The sequence below is a fragment of the Macadamia integrifolia genome, unplaced genomic scaffold (assembly GCF_013358625.1).
Source record: "Macadamia integrifolia cultivar HAES 741 unplaced genomic scaffold, SCU_Mint_v3 scaffold478, whole genome shotgun sequence".
NCBI lineage: Eukaryota > Viridiplantae > Streptophyta > Magnoliopsida > Proteales > Proteaceae > Macadamia > Macadamia integrifolia.
Window position 1 is genome coordinate 289,828 of NW_024870462.1, and position 14,156 is coordinate 303,983.

Genomic DNA, 14,156 nt, shown 5'->3' on the forward strand with positions numbered 1-14,156 from the left:
TTGGATAGGAACTTTGCCATACGCAACCTCTCTGCGCAGCCCAGCCCAGCCCAGCCCAGCCCAGCCCAGCTGCTGGAGAGGATCTGAATTCCCTACGTAAGTGTTCTGCCGCTTCATAATGAAGCCACAAAGCAGGGGACAACAAGAGAACCTCTGCTAAGCCTCTTGATCATAAAGATTGACCCTAATTGGGGCTCTGCGTAGATTGAATAAGTGTAGAAAATCTTCCATTAGAAGGGGGTCGGGTTTTTCACAAGATTCATTTTCCATAATAGGAAGGGCCATCTTCCTCTTTCATAGATCAAATCTCCCACCCCCCCCCCGGCGGAAGAAGCAGCATGCACTGGAAGTTGGACCTTCTCACTTTGCTGCTCCCGCACCCTATGGTACTATCAAGAGTTAATGCTAGTTTTTATTATGTTTGAATTCTTGATTTTCTAATGTAGTAAGCCCACCGTAAGTTCTTCTAACTCCTCCATGGTCATGCTGTGATATCTCAGCTCAAACAAGCCTAATCTTGATTGACCCTAATTGGGTTGGATTGAACTGGGCTAATTTTGATTGGCCCTGGTTACTCCCATGTATTTGCCATTTGTATCCCTACATGCACTTTAAAAAGTGAGTGGCTTGATTAAATAATAAAGAGTGTGTATTTATTTATACACACATTCCTAAGAATAGAAAAGGAAAAAGAACAGAGAAAGGTGTGTGGTGTGATTGATATCGGTGGAGAATAAAGATATTTAAAAACCAGAGTATGAAATTTTCTATATCATATAGGAAAAAAGAGCTTTGCCAGAGTTTGGTACAAGAAACATTCAAATTGGTGTATGTGCAAACGATCATGTTGTCCTCTTGATGTGTGCATTGAATATGTTCCCACAAGTCTTCTTATTTATTAGCCCCACACATGGGTACTTTTTACACCAGACATAGATCTTTCCCTCATAAGGGAAAAAGAAGACTATCCAAAAGTGTTGTGTACATTCAGACATATGGGAAAGTGGAATCAAGTTATGAAAAAATGTCCACACCCAACTACATTACTCCATATATCTAAACATACACAACATTATTCGGTAACATTCTTTCTTCCATTATATATACAATATAATTATTATAGACATAGAATCAGGCTAGGGCAGGCTCAACCTAGGCTTATGAGAGATATCTAGAAAGCATTCCTTTTAAATTAATTCAATTATTGATATATAGATAGCTTTCCTTTTAAATTAATAGTGTGATATTGAAGTAAAAACAAAATTTCACTTCAAGGACACATGGTTAGAGAGAGAAAGAGAAGGGGGATGAGGAAAGAGGAAGACTTGATTATAAAGACAGAGAAATTAACTTGTCTCCGTACTAGAGAGAGAGAGAGAGAGAGAGAGAGAGAGAGAGAGTTTGTGGAGAGAGATGGAGTTTGTGGAAGGAAGGATAGAAGAAGAGAAGAAATTTGGGGGTTTAGTGTTCCCAAAGACACTGAACCCTCCAAAGAATTGTGAGGGTCTTGAATATGGTTCAGGTGAGTTGATAGAGATGGTGAAAGCAAAGAGGGAGTGGGTGGAAGAGCTACTGCAATATCGCTCGGCCATTCTGTTTAGGGGATTCCGAGTTGACTCTGCTGAAGAGTTTGGAAGAGTAGTGGAATCATTCGGCTGGGAAGAAATGGAGTACTGGGGAGTTGCATCTCGTTTGAAGATTGCTGATAGGGTTCACACCACCAATGAAGCCCCTCCTGACAAATTCATCACCTTCCATCATGAAATGTCCCTGGTTAGTTCTTTCTCTCTCTCTCGATCTTTTGATTGTTTGTTTGTTTATTTGACATATATACACTTAATGATTTTGGGTGAATGATGAAGACCAAGGACTGCCCTTCCAAGCTATTCTTTTTCTGTTCCCAACCACCACCGGCAGGTGGCGAGACATCAATTGTACCAAGCCCTATTGTAGTAGAAAAGATGGAAGAGAAGTTGCCGGAATTTGTTACCGAGCAAAGGGAAAAAGGTTGTGTATTTGGCCGGAGTCTTCCAAAAGGGAATGATATTAGTATGATAAGCGGCAGGGCTTGGAAATGGTTTCTACAAACAGAAGATCAAGATGAAGCCAAACAAAGGTACGTATAAACTTCTGAAGAATTAAAATGGTACTAGCATGGGTGACATATTATTATTTTGTATCAACTGTTGAGGCAGTTATCCTCCTTTGAGCCTGAAATTTGACATGTGAGGTGTTAAAGTTTGTCTTGAATTCTTGATTTGTTTTGAAAAATGACTCGCTCCGACATATTTTGGTAGGGATTCGAACGAGATTTTTTTGATATTAATGATGGAAGTAAGGGGTTCGACCTCGATTTGGAAGAGTATATAATGTACTATCATCTTGCGCAAGTAGTTGTGTTTTGGGGTTTTTCAAGCTAGGGTTTCAAAGCGAGTTTTCTTGCTACTGTTTGGGTGTAATCTCTTTTCTACATAGTGAAATTTCTTCTTTTTCTTCGACCAAGGACATAACACACCACACCAGTGTGTAAACCTTGTTAAATCTCTGTGTGTTATGTGAACATGTCTTGATTTATTTTCGTACCTATTGGTGTTTGCTATAACATGAGGTCTCTTAGAAGTTCTCCAAAAAAATATTAAGAGATGTTAGGAGTTAGGTTCATAGCTTTTCATTGGTTTGTTCAAGTCCTCGAAGATATTGGTGAAGTCAGATCTCAATTTAATCCAAGAAGTACTAATCTTACCCAAATTTTGTTTTCGAAAAATTAGAGTTTGTCTATATTAGGGAATGGTCTCATATGGAGGTGTGGGTAAGGGTTTGTAATTTCTTTGTTAGAATAATAGAATCTTTGGTTTATCGTTCAGTGAACTATATAAACCATTATCTTGTGTGTGACTTTTTTTTCTTTTAATGGACAAATCATTCTTTAGGCTCATCTACATTTGGATGTTCACATTATCTATGTTCTTATTAATCTTCTTGTACTGGTTTTCTTTAGGCTTCTGAAAGGCTACATACATGCTCCATCAACTTCAACAAGGATGGGAGTGCTGACCTTGTATTTGGGCCTCTAAATCCAATTCAGGAACTTGAAGGAAAGAGGCTTTGGTTCAATACCATCTTAGGTTACACTAGTATTGAAAAAGACATGAAAGTAACCTTTGGGGATGGAAGTGCTCTTCCTTATGAGGCTTTTGAGGTATTCAAAGAGATTTTGGATGAGAATTGTGTAGATCTCAAGTGGCAAAAAGGAGATGTGTTACTACTTGATAACTTCACTGTTCAACATGCCAGGCGCCCAGGGAAGCCACCAAGAACTGTATTAGTCTGCGTGTAAGTAAAGCTGCAAGATAGTTGGATAGTAGGTGTGTGCACTGCATACAATTTTAAGAGAAATGGAAACTCATGTATAAGACTTTCAAGTTTGCATTATGTGGAATACTAAGGGTCCGTTTGATAACGTAACCAGAAACGTGTTTCTGTGTTTTCTTGTTCTCAGAAACACAGAAATGGCATAAATACCGTTTGGTAAAAGTGTTCCGTTCCACTTGTTTCTTGAAACATAAATTGAAATTTATAACAATTTATGCTTCAAGAAACATGAATGACGAAACAAGTTTTAGTTGTTTCGCCCGTTTCTTGAAGCAAAAATGGGGGCACAAAAAATCGATATTGAAGGCGGAGTTTGGCATCACTACCATCACCACCGTCTCCGACTAGCTCCGTCTACAGAGCTCCTCTCCATCTTGTCAGCCGTCGTCGATTTGGGTTTCTTCCCGCAGATTCCGATGAGGCACTGTCATCTTCCCTGTCGACTCCGCTGCTGTGTCTGATAAGATTGGAGCAATTGGCGCTAGCAGTCTTGACTTGAGGAGGATTGTGATCCATAACTATCGAATTCACCATCCTGTAAGAATTATCCATGGAGGCTGAGCTCTGGCTGGGCAAAGGCGCTGGCGGCGGAGCTTGATAAAGCATTTGGGAAGCAGCGGCAGAGTATCCATTCTGCTGAGGAACAACCTCAGATGCTTCGTGCTTCATGGATGCTACGAATTGAGAATTTCTCTGATTAACCACTCCGGTGGGAGTTGCCGATACTGCTGGAGACTTGTCGTCGATCTCACGGATATCAGGTGAGGGAGGTCCAGCGACACCGCCACCACAAGACAAGAACCTCGCAAACATGCTCTCCGCTTCGAGACTTGAAGAACGAGGTTGTAGGAAATCATCAGCTCCCTCCTTCTCCGTCTTCGCTGCTACCGTCCACGTAATTTGCAAGCAGGGGGCTCGAGGCAAAGCGAAATCGCATCAGACCGGAATTCAGCTCTTGCCGCTGCTGATGGCGATCGAAAACCATGCTTTCTCTACTTTTCTGTTGCAGTTCTCCTTCCGAATACTTGGAAGTCGAAGGGAACAGAAGATCCATGTCTTTTGAGGATGCTAAAGACGCATACATCCTTGATGATCTGAACTCCAAATTCATCCTTGATGATCGACCCCTCAATTTGCTGCCAAGAAGCATAAGCTTCTGACGCCTGTCTTGTTCAAGGAAATAGTCGGCTGTCACGTCGGAGCATCTATTTCTTCAAGAAAATGGCCGTCGATCGTTATCCACCAGAATGTAAATATAACACTGTAATCATCCAATCAAACGGAAACAAGGTTTATCAAACACCCAAAATTCTGTTTATGTTCCCAGAAACGGAAATTTCTGTTTCTGTCGTTTCTTGAAATAGAAAGAGCAGAAACGTTATCAAACGGGCCCTAAGAGATCTGCGAAAACTCCAAATAGATGCTTAATTTTCTGTTTAATTCAATTAATGATGAATATTTCAACTTTTAGATTTGAACTTTTGTTATTAAAATAAATTGGAATTTACGAAGTCTTGGTCTTGGTTGTTGAGGCTACACGCGAAGATGGAAGTAATAAGCCCACATTAAAATTGGGTGATTTAGGTCAAGTCCTTGTATGAACGTGATCTTTATACTGTATTTGATCCATATATGGGATTTACTTGTTCTCTCTTTTTTTATAATGGATTCTTTTGTGTCAAAAATTGTATGGAAACCTGATCCGGACTCAAAGTGGGTAAAAAAAAGAAAAAAAAACAACTAAGGCTCCCTTTGGTTTGATTTCTATTTATATTTATTTGACTTATTTTTGTTTTTACAAGTGTTTTGGTATAATTTATAATACTTATTTCTATTTATAATAAATTAGAATAAATCACAAATCACAAATCACAAATTATGCTCAAGCTATTTGTGATTTGTGGCAATAAATCATTTATGTTGATTTTTGCTATCTTAAATGAGTATGTATATTAAACTACTCAAAATCAATGGTAAATTATTAATTTTTTCCAATAAAAAACCCTAAATCTTATCATCTCTCTCGCTTGAAGCTCAAAGTTGAAAGTGAAAATTGAAACATATTTTCTCATTATATAATCTATTTTATAAATAGTAATCAAACAAATACTATTTGTGATCCATAATTTATCGTTACAAATAATTTCTAAAAAATAATTAATAAATATAAATATAAATCACACCAAAGGAAGCCTAACGTATTAATATTTCAAGAAACAAAACGGTCTGATCTAATATAATACAATTGATTTATAGTGAATCAATATCCATCGAGACCGACACCATAAGAACATGCTTGTTGAGGAGAAGAAAAAAAAAAAAAAAAAGATTTTTTAACCATTTATAATGTGTCTACGTGTTGACCACAGATATCAAATCCAACAACTTGAGTGGATTAAACTTGATGACATCGGTAGCCTTATGTGTCAAAAAGCATGGTCTTCTCCACGTGAGTCATAGGGGATAGGGATGGACCATATGTCTTTTTCCATGGCTGACAAATAGAAGAGAGAGAGAATTAATTTTTAAATCTAAACAGGTGGATTTTTCTTTTTCTCTCTTGCAGAACTTTGGGTGGAGAATGGAAATAAATTGTTAACTATCCTAGAGTGGGTTAGAATCATGGTTTTAGGTATCGGTATAGTTAGACATCGTTAATGTTTTGATGAAATAATTAGGGTAAGAAAAAAAAGATGTAAAGAAAATCAAGACTAAATTTGTCTGATACAAACGATTCATGTCGATATTATATTAATACTGTATGTATAATCATTATATTATTTGATTGTCTAAATTATTTAAAATTTTTATCATATTTAATAATGATTTATTTTACACGTAATTTTAATTTATATTTTATAGCAAAAGGAAAAGAGAAAGAACCTTCTCGATGCTTCTATTCACTGAATTCACCTAGGGGTGGAATGGAGGGATAGAAACTATAATGCACCTTGTATTACGCAATTTTCAAATTTCCCACAAGGTAATAGCATGCGTGGCAAAGAATATTTGTTTATCCTTATTAAAGGAACGAAGCACTTGTCCCCCACCTTAGAATCCAGTCAAAGATGAGGAGATTTGGGTTATATGCAACCCTCAAAGAGACGGTAGAAGTGAGCCACACCTAGGTCACACAGGCAATAGAAGAGTGCATGTTCCACTGTTTCAACACCAAGACCACATCCAAGACAAACATCAAAGTCAACAATACCACGATGCTTGAGATTTGCCACCAATAACACCTAAGCAGGCCTTACATATAAAAGATCGCACTTTGGGACGGATCTTAGAGTTCCACACAACTTTCTAGACCATTTTTTGAGTAGCTCTAGCTTTTGCTACAAATATGGATTTGGAAGGAGATTACTGGGCACCCAACTTGTAAGTAGATTTAACAGAGAACATCCTAGATGGATGAAGACCCAAGAGGGGCACAACAGTTATTGCATGGCCCCTACGTTTGTGGTGTGAGGGGCGAGGGCCACTCACAGATAGAAAACTTTATCATCAAGGTGCTGAACTTAGAAGTTGTACCCCCCTTTTTTTTATTGTCCCTATTTTCAAAAGTTATTTAATGTAGTATATTTAGTGTAGAAGTTAAAAAAGGGTTTTCAAAATGAGAATGAGAAAGAGAATATATGTTTGGTATTCATTTCCATTTATGTAATGTTAAATACACTTTAAAATGAGAATAAGAATATATGTTTGGCTAAAATGCATTCTTGATATTGAATACTCGTACATTTCATCAAAAACCTCTTGGGCAATATTTGTCGGTTGTTTGTATTTCATACCCTGTTATATTTGTTTTTCTCTTATGACTCACCAATATAATTCAAACCCAGGTTTTCTAGGGTCAATCACTCACAACCTTAGGCTTAGTTTGGTTGTTAAGAAATGAATAGAATTTTTTTTTTTTTTAATTTGAATTTGAATTAGATGAGAGAGATAAACACATAAACCAATCATTGCATCAATATGAAAATATGGCATCATGATGCAATGATTGACTTATATGTCTTTCTCTCCTCAAATTTAAATTCTTTTGATTTTTTTTTTTCTTTTCTTGGCTACCAAACATAGCTTTAGTCTCCTGTTTTCTTTTTCCCCCCTAAACCAGGCCTTGTTCTCAACCTATTAACCCATCTTACTAAGCCCATGTTGTCTTATGGACCTTTTGGAAAGCCCATTATCATGTTAGGACAACCCACAATTTTATTTCTCTTCTCACGCTTCCACTGTTCCACACTGCTGAAAGTAAGGGTGTTAATTGGTTCGATTTTGATTTAAACGGTGTGGATTGGTTTGATTTACTTTATTTGACTAAAACCATAATTGTACCATCTACTAAACGGTTCCACTTTCTAAAACCGTGACCGTTTAGTAAACGGTTTCGGTTTCCACGGTTTCTAAACGGTGTCGATTTTACTGTTTTAAACGGTTTCGATTTCGGTTTATTTCATACGGTTTGTAAAACGGTTCACAATTGATTTGTTATAACTTGCAACCATCTCTAAACTGAAGATCATAAGCTTATCCAAAAATAATTGGCAACCACAAATAAGAGATTCTATATTAACGATGGTATGTCTTAATTTGATAATCTAGTGTTATTCTTTGCATGGCAATTTTCAAACATATAGAAATAATATCATACAATATCTAAATCCAGCATTCTACAGCATAAAATATTAAAATGCAGGTGATTTAGCCAAAACACCTCATTTGTGATAACATAATAATATAGTAACATATATGGATTACAAGTTCATGATCTAAAGCTTAAACTTGAATTGAATTGCAATAAATCATACCAAAGCAGGATGAACACTTAATTTAATTGTTAATTGTTATACGGATTACTACCACTACTTTATTTAATTGTTATACGGATTAATCGGATCAGTTTAAATGGTTTAAATGATTCGATTTAAATGGTTCAATTCGGTTTGAAACCAACGGGTTTCACGGTTAATACCAACCCGACCTTTTTAGTTAATCGGCCTGAAACTTGAAACCATAACGGCACTATTTATCAAACGGTTTTGCGGTTTTGGTGTAAATGGATCGGTTCGATACTGATAAACGGTTTCGGTTACAAATTCACATCCTTAGCTGAAAGGTTGCTCATCCTTCTCATGCTCAACAGCGGCCTTATAAATCAAAGTTGAAGAGTTTTTATCCATGTCCTATGAGAATATATATTTGTCCTCAAATGAACCAAAGACTTGCAGTGAATCCCCAAAGCACCAAGATCTAATTTGCAAGTAGTCTTCAAACAATAACTATTATCCAAAAACGCCACTTGGTCGAAGAATCACCATGTAGGTGATCCGCTAGTCTCCACGAGTTGAAGCAAAGCAAGATGCAAGAATGAAAGCGCAGAAGGGCTCTTTGGACCCGTTCTAGAACGATGCCATTCTCAACCCCGTTCTAAAACCAGAATTTAGAATGAGAATGCCTATCAAACAATTCTAGATTGTGTTCTGAGAATAATGCATACCAAACACAGCTTAAGATTCAATGATTGAAATTAGGTGAGGGTATGTTCACCTATGGGTTATCATTACCATTGCTCATCCAATGATAACAGATGAAACTAGGAGAGGGTATGTTCACCTATGGGTTATATAAAGTGGTTTAGTCTCTTTTTTTTTTTTTCCATAGGATTTGTCTTGGGATTTATCTTGAATCAGTTGGGGCTTTTCTTGTCACTCGCAATAAAACCTCTCTCTCTCTCTCTCTCTCACACACACTGTGTCAAAAGGCCGAGTTTGAAAAAACCCAGCCCATCCTAAGCTCTTCTAACTCAGCCTATGCCCAGCCCAGTCTTAGGTCAGAATGTCATATCTCAGTTTAGGCCCAGCCTGATCTTGATTGACCCTAATTGGCTCGACTAGCTGGCCTGACCTAGATTAATCATGGTTACCCCATATTTTGTCACTTGTGTCTCTATATGCATTTTAAAAAGTAGATGATTTGATTAAATAATAAAAAGTACAGTTTTATTTATTAGATAATGTATTTATTTATAAGCACATTCTTAAGGCCCCATTTGATTACAATGAAAATTTAAAGGAAAGGGGAGGGGAGGGGAGGGGACGGGAGGGGACGGGAGGGAAGGGAAGGGGAGTGAATTTTTTATACTTTAAAAAGAAATGTTTATAGTCATCACCCGTATGATTGTATAAACTTCTTCATTTTTTTAATCATATTTAGTAATAATGTATTTTACATGTAATTTTTATTTTACATATTATAGCGAAGGGTTTTGGATGCAAAGTAAAGTGAAATTTTATAACCAAATATGGAAAGATTTGAAGTAAATGTTAAAGTCATATGGGTAATGATTATATATATATATTTTTTAAGTATGAAAATTTCATTTCCCTTCCCTCCTCTTTTATTTTTCATATAACCAAACATACGATAATGGATAATGGGGATAAAAATGAAAAATGAAAAAAGAAAAGAAAGGTGTGTGGTGTAACTGACGTCGGGGGTGAATGAAGATATTTTGAGAAAAGGAAAAAAAAAAAAAAAAAGATTTGTCCCTGGAAAAACTAATTTGTCTCTTTCATTCAATTATTGATATCTAGATATCATTCCGTGATATCGCAGTAGCCACAAATATTCACTTCAAGGACATATGGTTAGAGAGAGAAAGAGAAGGGGGATGGTGATGTGAAGGAGGGAAGAGGAAGACTGATTATAAACACACACAGACTTGTCAGCATAAGAGAGAGAGAGAGAGAGAGAGAGAGAGAGAGAGAGAGAGAGAGAGATATGGAGTTTGTGGAAGGAAGGATAGAAGAAGAGAAGAAATTTGGGGGTGTAGTGTTCCCAAAGACACTGAACCCTCCAAAGAATGGAGAGGGTATTGAGTATGGTTCAAATGAGTTGATAGAGATGGTGAAAGCAAAGAGGGAGTGGGTGGAAGAGCTACTGCAACGTCACTCGGCGATTCTGTTTAGGGGATTCCGAGTTAACTCTGCTGAAGAGTTTGGAGGAGTAGTGGAAGCATTCGGATGGGAAGAAATGGAGTATTGGGGAGTTGCATCTCGTTTGAAGATTGCTGATAGGGTTCACACCACCAATGAAGCCCCTCCTGAAAAATTCATCATCTTCCATCATGAAATGTCCCTGGTTAGTTCTTTCTCTCTCTCTAGATCTTTTGATTGTTTGTTTGTTTGTTTGACATATATACACTTAATGACTTTGGGTGAATGATGAAGACCAAGGACTGCCCTTCCAAGCTATTCTTTTTCTGTTCCCAACCACCACCGGCAGGCGGCGAGACATTAATTGTGCCAAGCCCTATTGTAGTAGAAAAGATGGAAGAAAGGTTGCCGGAATTTGTTGCCGAGTTAATGGAAAAAGGTTGTGTATTTGGCCGGAGTCTTCCAAAAGAGAATGATATTGGTATTATTAGCGGCAGGTCTTGGAAATGGTTTCTACAAACAGAAGATCAAGATGAAGCAAAGCAAACGTACGTATAAACTTCTGAAGAATTAAAATGGTACTAGCATTGGTGACTTATTATCATTTTGAACTTGAAATTTGACATGTGAGGTCTCTTACCAGTTCTCCAAAAAAATTTATTAAGAGATAAATGTTGGGTGTTAGGTTCATAGTTTTACATTGGTTTGTTCAACTCTTTGGAGATATTGGTGAGGTCAGATCTTAAAATTCAAGAAATAATAATTTTATACAAATTTTATTTTTAGGAAATTATAATAATTTTATACAAATTTTATTTTTAGAAAATTAGGTTTTCTTTATATAATAATGCGACTTAACTCTATATCAGGAATGATCTCGTATGAGAGTGTGGATGGGGTTTTGCAATTTCTTTATTAGAATAATGTATGAACTCTTTGGTTTATCAGTCACCCATGTAAAATTTTGTTTTTCAGAGAATTAGGGTTTCTCTAATATTGTAATGTGGCTGAAGTCTCCATATAGAGAATAGTCTCGTATGGAGTTGTGGGTGAGAGTTTGTAATTTCTTCTTTAGAATAATGAAACCTTTGATTTATCGCTCAGCCATGTGAGGCCATCTTAGATGAACCACATAAATCGTTGTCCTCTGTGTGTGATTTCCTTTTTCTCTTTTTTAATGGACAAAATCATATCATTCTTTAGGCTCATCAACATTTGGAACATTATTTATGTTGTTATTAATCTTCTTGTATTGGTTTTCTTCTAGGGCTTCCGAAAGGCTACGTTCATGCTCCATCAACTTCAACAAGGATGGGAGTGCAGACCTTGTACATGGGCCTCTAAATCCAATTCAAGAACTTGAAGGAAAGAGGGTTTGGTTCAATACCATCTTAGGTTACACAAGTAATGAAAAAGACATGAAAGTAACCTTTGGGGATGGAAGTGCTCTTCCTGCTGAGGCCTTTGAGGTATTCAAAGATATTTTGGATGAGAATTGTGTCGATATCAAGTGGCAAAAAGGAGATGTGTTATTACTTGATAACTTCACTGTTCAACATGCCAGGCGCCCTGGGAAGCCACCAAGAACTGTATTAGTGTCTGTGTGTAAGTGAAGTTGAACATCGTTGGATTGTAGCGTGTGCATTGCATCTAAGAGGCAAGGCCTTTTTTTTTTTTTTTTCTTTTCAAGAAATGGAAACTCATGTATAAGACTTTTAAGTTTGCACTATGTGGAATACTAAGAGATCTGCGAAGACTCCGAATAGATGCTTAATTTTCTGTTTAATTCAATTAATGATGAATATTTCAACGTTTAGATTTCAACTTTTGGTGTTGAAATAAAGTGAATTTCCAGAGTCTTGGTTGTTGAGGTTACACACGAAGATGTAAGTAATAAATGATGAATTCGAATGAGGTTTTTGTAAGAAAATGAATTTTATATGGTGTCTTATTGGCATAATGCACGCTGGAACGTGGGAATTCGAGGTCTCATGAACTATTATTAACAACTTACTTTGTTTTTGTTTTGTTCGTAGACAAACGATTTCAGGTCAGGCCTATGGATGGATCCTTTTACATCTACAGGCCGGTTGGTCCCGGCCGTTCACATGAACATAGAGAATCTATACTCGAGCGTTCGACTGACTCCTGACAGGATAAGTGAGGAATCACTCTTGATCTGATCTACTGGGCCTACAACTTCACCGAGCCGACTAGCATCCCTTTCCACTGTGATCTACATATGGAATTTATTTATTTTATTTTTTTGTACAATGGATTCTTTTGAATAAAAAAAATGGTAATAATAAAAAAATTAATATTTCAACAAGCAAAATGGTTCGATCTAATCTAATACAGATCTACAGTGAATCGGTCGAGACCGATACCTAAGACCATGCTTCTATAGGAAAAGAAAATTAAAAAAAAAAAGAAATTTTTTTTTTGCCATTTATGATGTGTTGACGTTTGGACAAAAGATATTAAATCCAACAATTTGAGTGGATTAAGCTTGATGACATTGGTAGCCTTGTCCTTAGGTGTCAAAAAGCTTGGTGACATTAGTAGCCTTGACCTTATGTGTCACAAAGTTTGGTCTTCCCCATGTGACACCACCTGAGTGATGGACCATATGTCTTCGTCCATGGCTGACAGCTTGAAAGGAGGGAGAGAGCGGAAAAAGCTTGGTCTTCTCCAATGACACCACGTGAGTGATAGGGATGGACCATATGTCTTTTGTCCATGATTGACAACTTGAAAAGAAAGAGAATGAGGGAGGAGAATTAATTTTTAAATCCAAGCAGGGCGTTCTCTCTCTCTCTCTCTCTCTCTCTCTCTCTCTCTCTCTCATTGTAGAACTTTGGTTGGAGAAATGTGAATGAATGGTTGACTACCCCGGGGTGGATTAGAAATTACGCATCATTTGCTAACGTTTCGTTTCTATGTTTTCTTGTTTTCAAACATGGAGAAACAATTTAAAATACATTTGATAAAGTAGTTTTGTTTCATCCATTTTTACAAATATAAATAAAAAATTATGCCTATTTATAATTTTAGAAACGACTTTGATGAAACAAATCCAATTTGTTTCGTCGTTTTTAAAAACGAATTTGAGAAAAAAAAATGTTATTGTGCCCGATAAATCTCTTAACTATTTAAACCTAAAAAGAGGCAATTGAACCCTCTCTCCTTTTTGGGTATCCGATGATACTTTGTATTTTTTAGTGGTATTATATCTGCAAAAAATGTTTCAAGAAACAGGTTTATTAAACACTAAAAAAACCGTTACTATTTTCGAAAAATTGAAAATCCATTTCTGCTGTTTCTAGACATTAGGGTCCGTTTGATTTTGTTTCTAGAAACGGTTTTTCATTTTTCTGTGCTTAGAAACGGAAACACCCAAAAAACCGTTTGCTTTTTGTATTTTGTTTCACTTGTTTTTTGAAACAGAAATAAAAATTTATGCATATTTCTGTGTTTGGAAACAGGAATGGAGAAACAAGTTAGACTTGTTTTTTTGTTTCTAGAAACAAGTGGGAGCGACAAAAATTGTGAAAACCCAAATACTTCACCCGACCTACCCAAACCCCAACTCATTGTTGAAACTTTTTGCTATCCAGATGCGGTGATTCCAACTTGGTTGTATGAAGCTCACAGTTTCTGGTTGCCTTCATCCTTCTGAAGCTCATCTCCATGAAGCAGACCTACAACTCCAATGACATGCCTTCATTAGTGAGTTGCATTCCTACAGTACCGTGCCTTCACTTATGTCTTGAACTCAATTACATTGTTGAAAACATTTTGGGAAATAGAAAAATCAAACACCATTTTGTAATTCCAAAAATC

The 14,156-nt window shown here is 36.6% G+C and overlaps 2 protein-coding genes and 1 pseudogene across 2 annotated transcripts; 2 read left to right on the top strand and 1 right to left on the bottom strand.

Annotated features, from left to right (window-relative positions):
- The first annotated feature begins 1,332 nt into the window (after window positions 1–1,332).
- On the top strand, window positions 1,333–3,432 carry LOC122068880 (clavaminate synthase-like protein At3g21360). Its single transcript, XM_042632792.1, has 3 exons — window positions 1,333–1,773; window positions 1,863–2,116; window positions 2,999–3,432. Exons 1-3 carry the CDS (start codon window positions 1,414–1,416, stop codon window positions 3,072–3,074), a joined length of 690 nt encoding a protein of 229 aa, XP_042488726.1. The 5' UTR covers window positions 1,333–1,413; the 3' UTR covers window positions 3,075–3,432.
- A 294-nt stretch (window positions 3,433–3,726) lies between these two features.
- On the bottom strand, window positions 3,727–4,476 carry LOC122068897 (annotated as a pseudogene).
- Window positions 4,477–10,043: 5,567 nt separating this feature from the next.
- On the top strand, window positions 10,044–12,134 carry LOC122068887 (clavaminate synthase-like protein At3g21360). The gene is made up of 3 exons (XM_042632798.1): window positions 10,044–10,518; window positions 10,608–10,861; window positions 11,581–12,134. The coding sequence occupies exons 1-3, from the start codon at window positions 10,159–10,161 to the stop codon at window positions 11,924–11,926; spliced, it is 960 nt and encodes a 319-aa protein (XP_042488732.1). The 5' UTR covers window positions 10,044–10,158; the 3' UTR covers window positions 11,927–12,134.
- Window positions 12,135–14,156: the final 2,022 nt, after the last annotated feature.

Coding starts and splice junctions, on each gene's coding strand:
- LOC122068887 (XM_042632798.1), top strand. CDS start 10,159: ATGGAGTTTGTGGAAGGAAGGATAGAAGAAGAGAAGAAATTTGGGGGT. Junction 10,519..10,607: donor TCCATCATGAAATGTCCCTG/GTTAGTTCTTTC, acceptor TGAATGATGAAG/ACCAAGGACTGCCCTTCCAA. Junction 10,862..11,580: donor CAAGATGAAGCAAAGCAAAC/GTACGTATAAAC, acceptor GTTTTCTTCTAG/GGCTTCCGAAAGGCTACGTT.
- LOC122068880 (XM_042632792.1), top strand. CDS start 1,414: ATGGAGTTTGTGGAAGGAAGGATAGAAGAAGAGAAGAAATTTGGGGGT. Junction 1,774..1,862: donor TCCATCATGAAATGTCCCTG/GTTAGTTCTTTC, acceptor TGAATGATGAAG/ACCAAGGACTGCCCTTCCAA. Junction 2,117..2,998: donor CAAGATGAAGCCAAACAAAG/GTACGTATAAAC, acceptor GGTTTTCTTTAG/GCTTCTGAAAGGCTACATAC.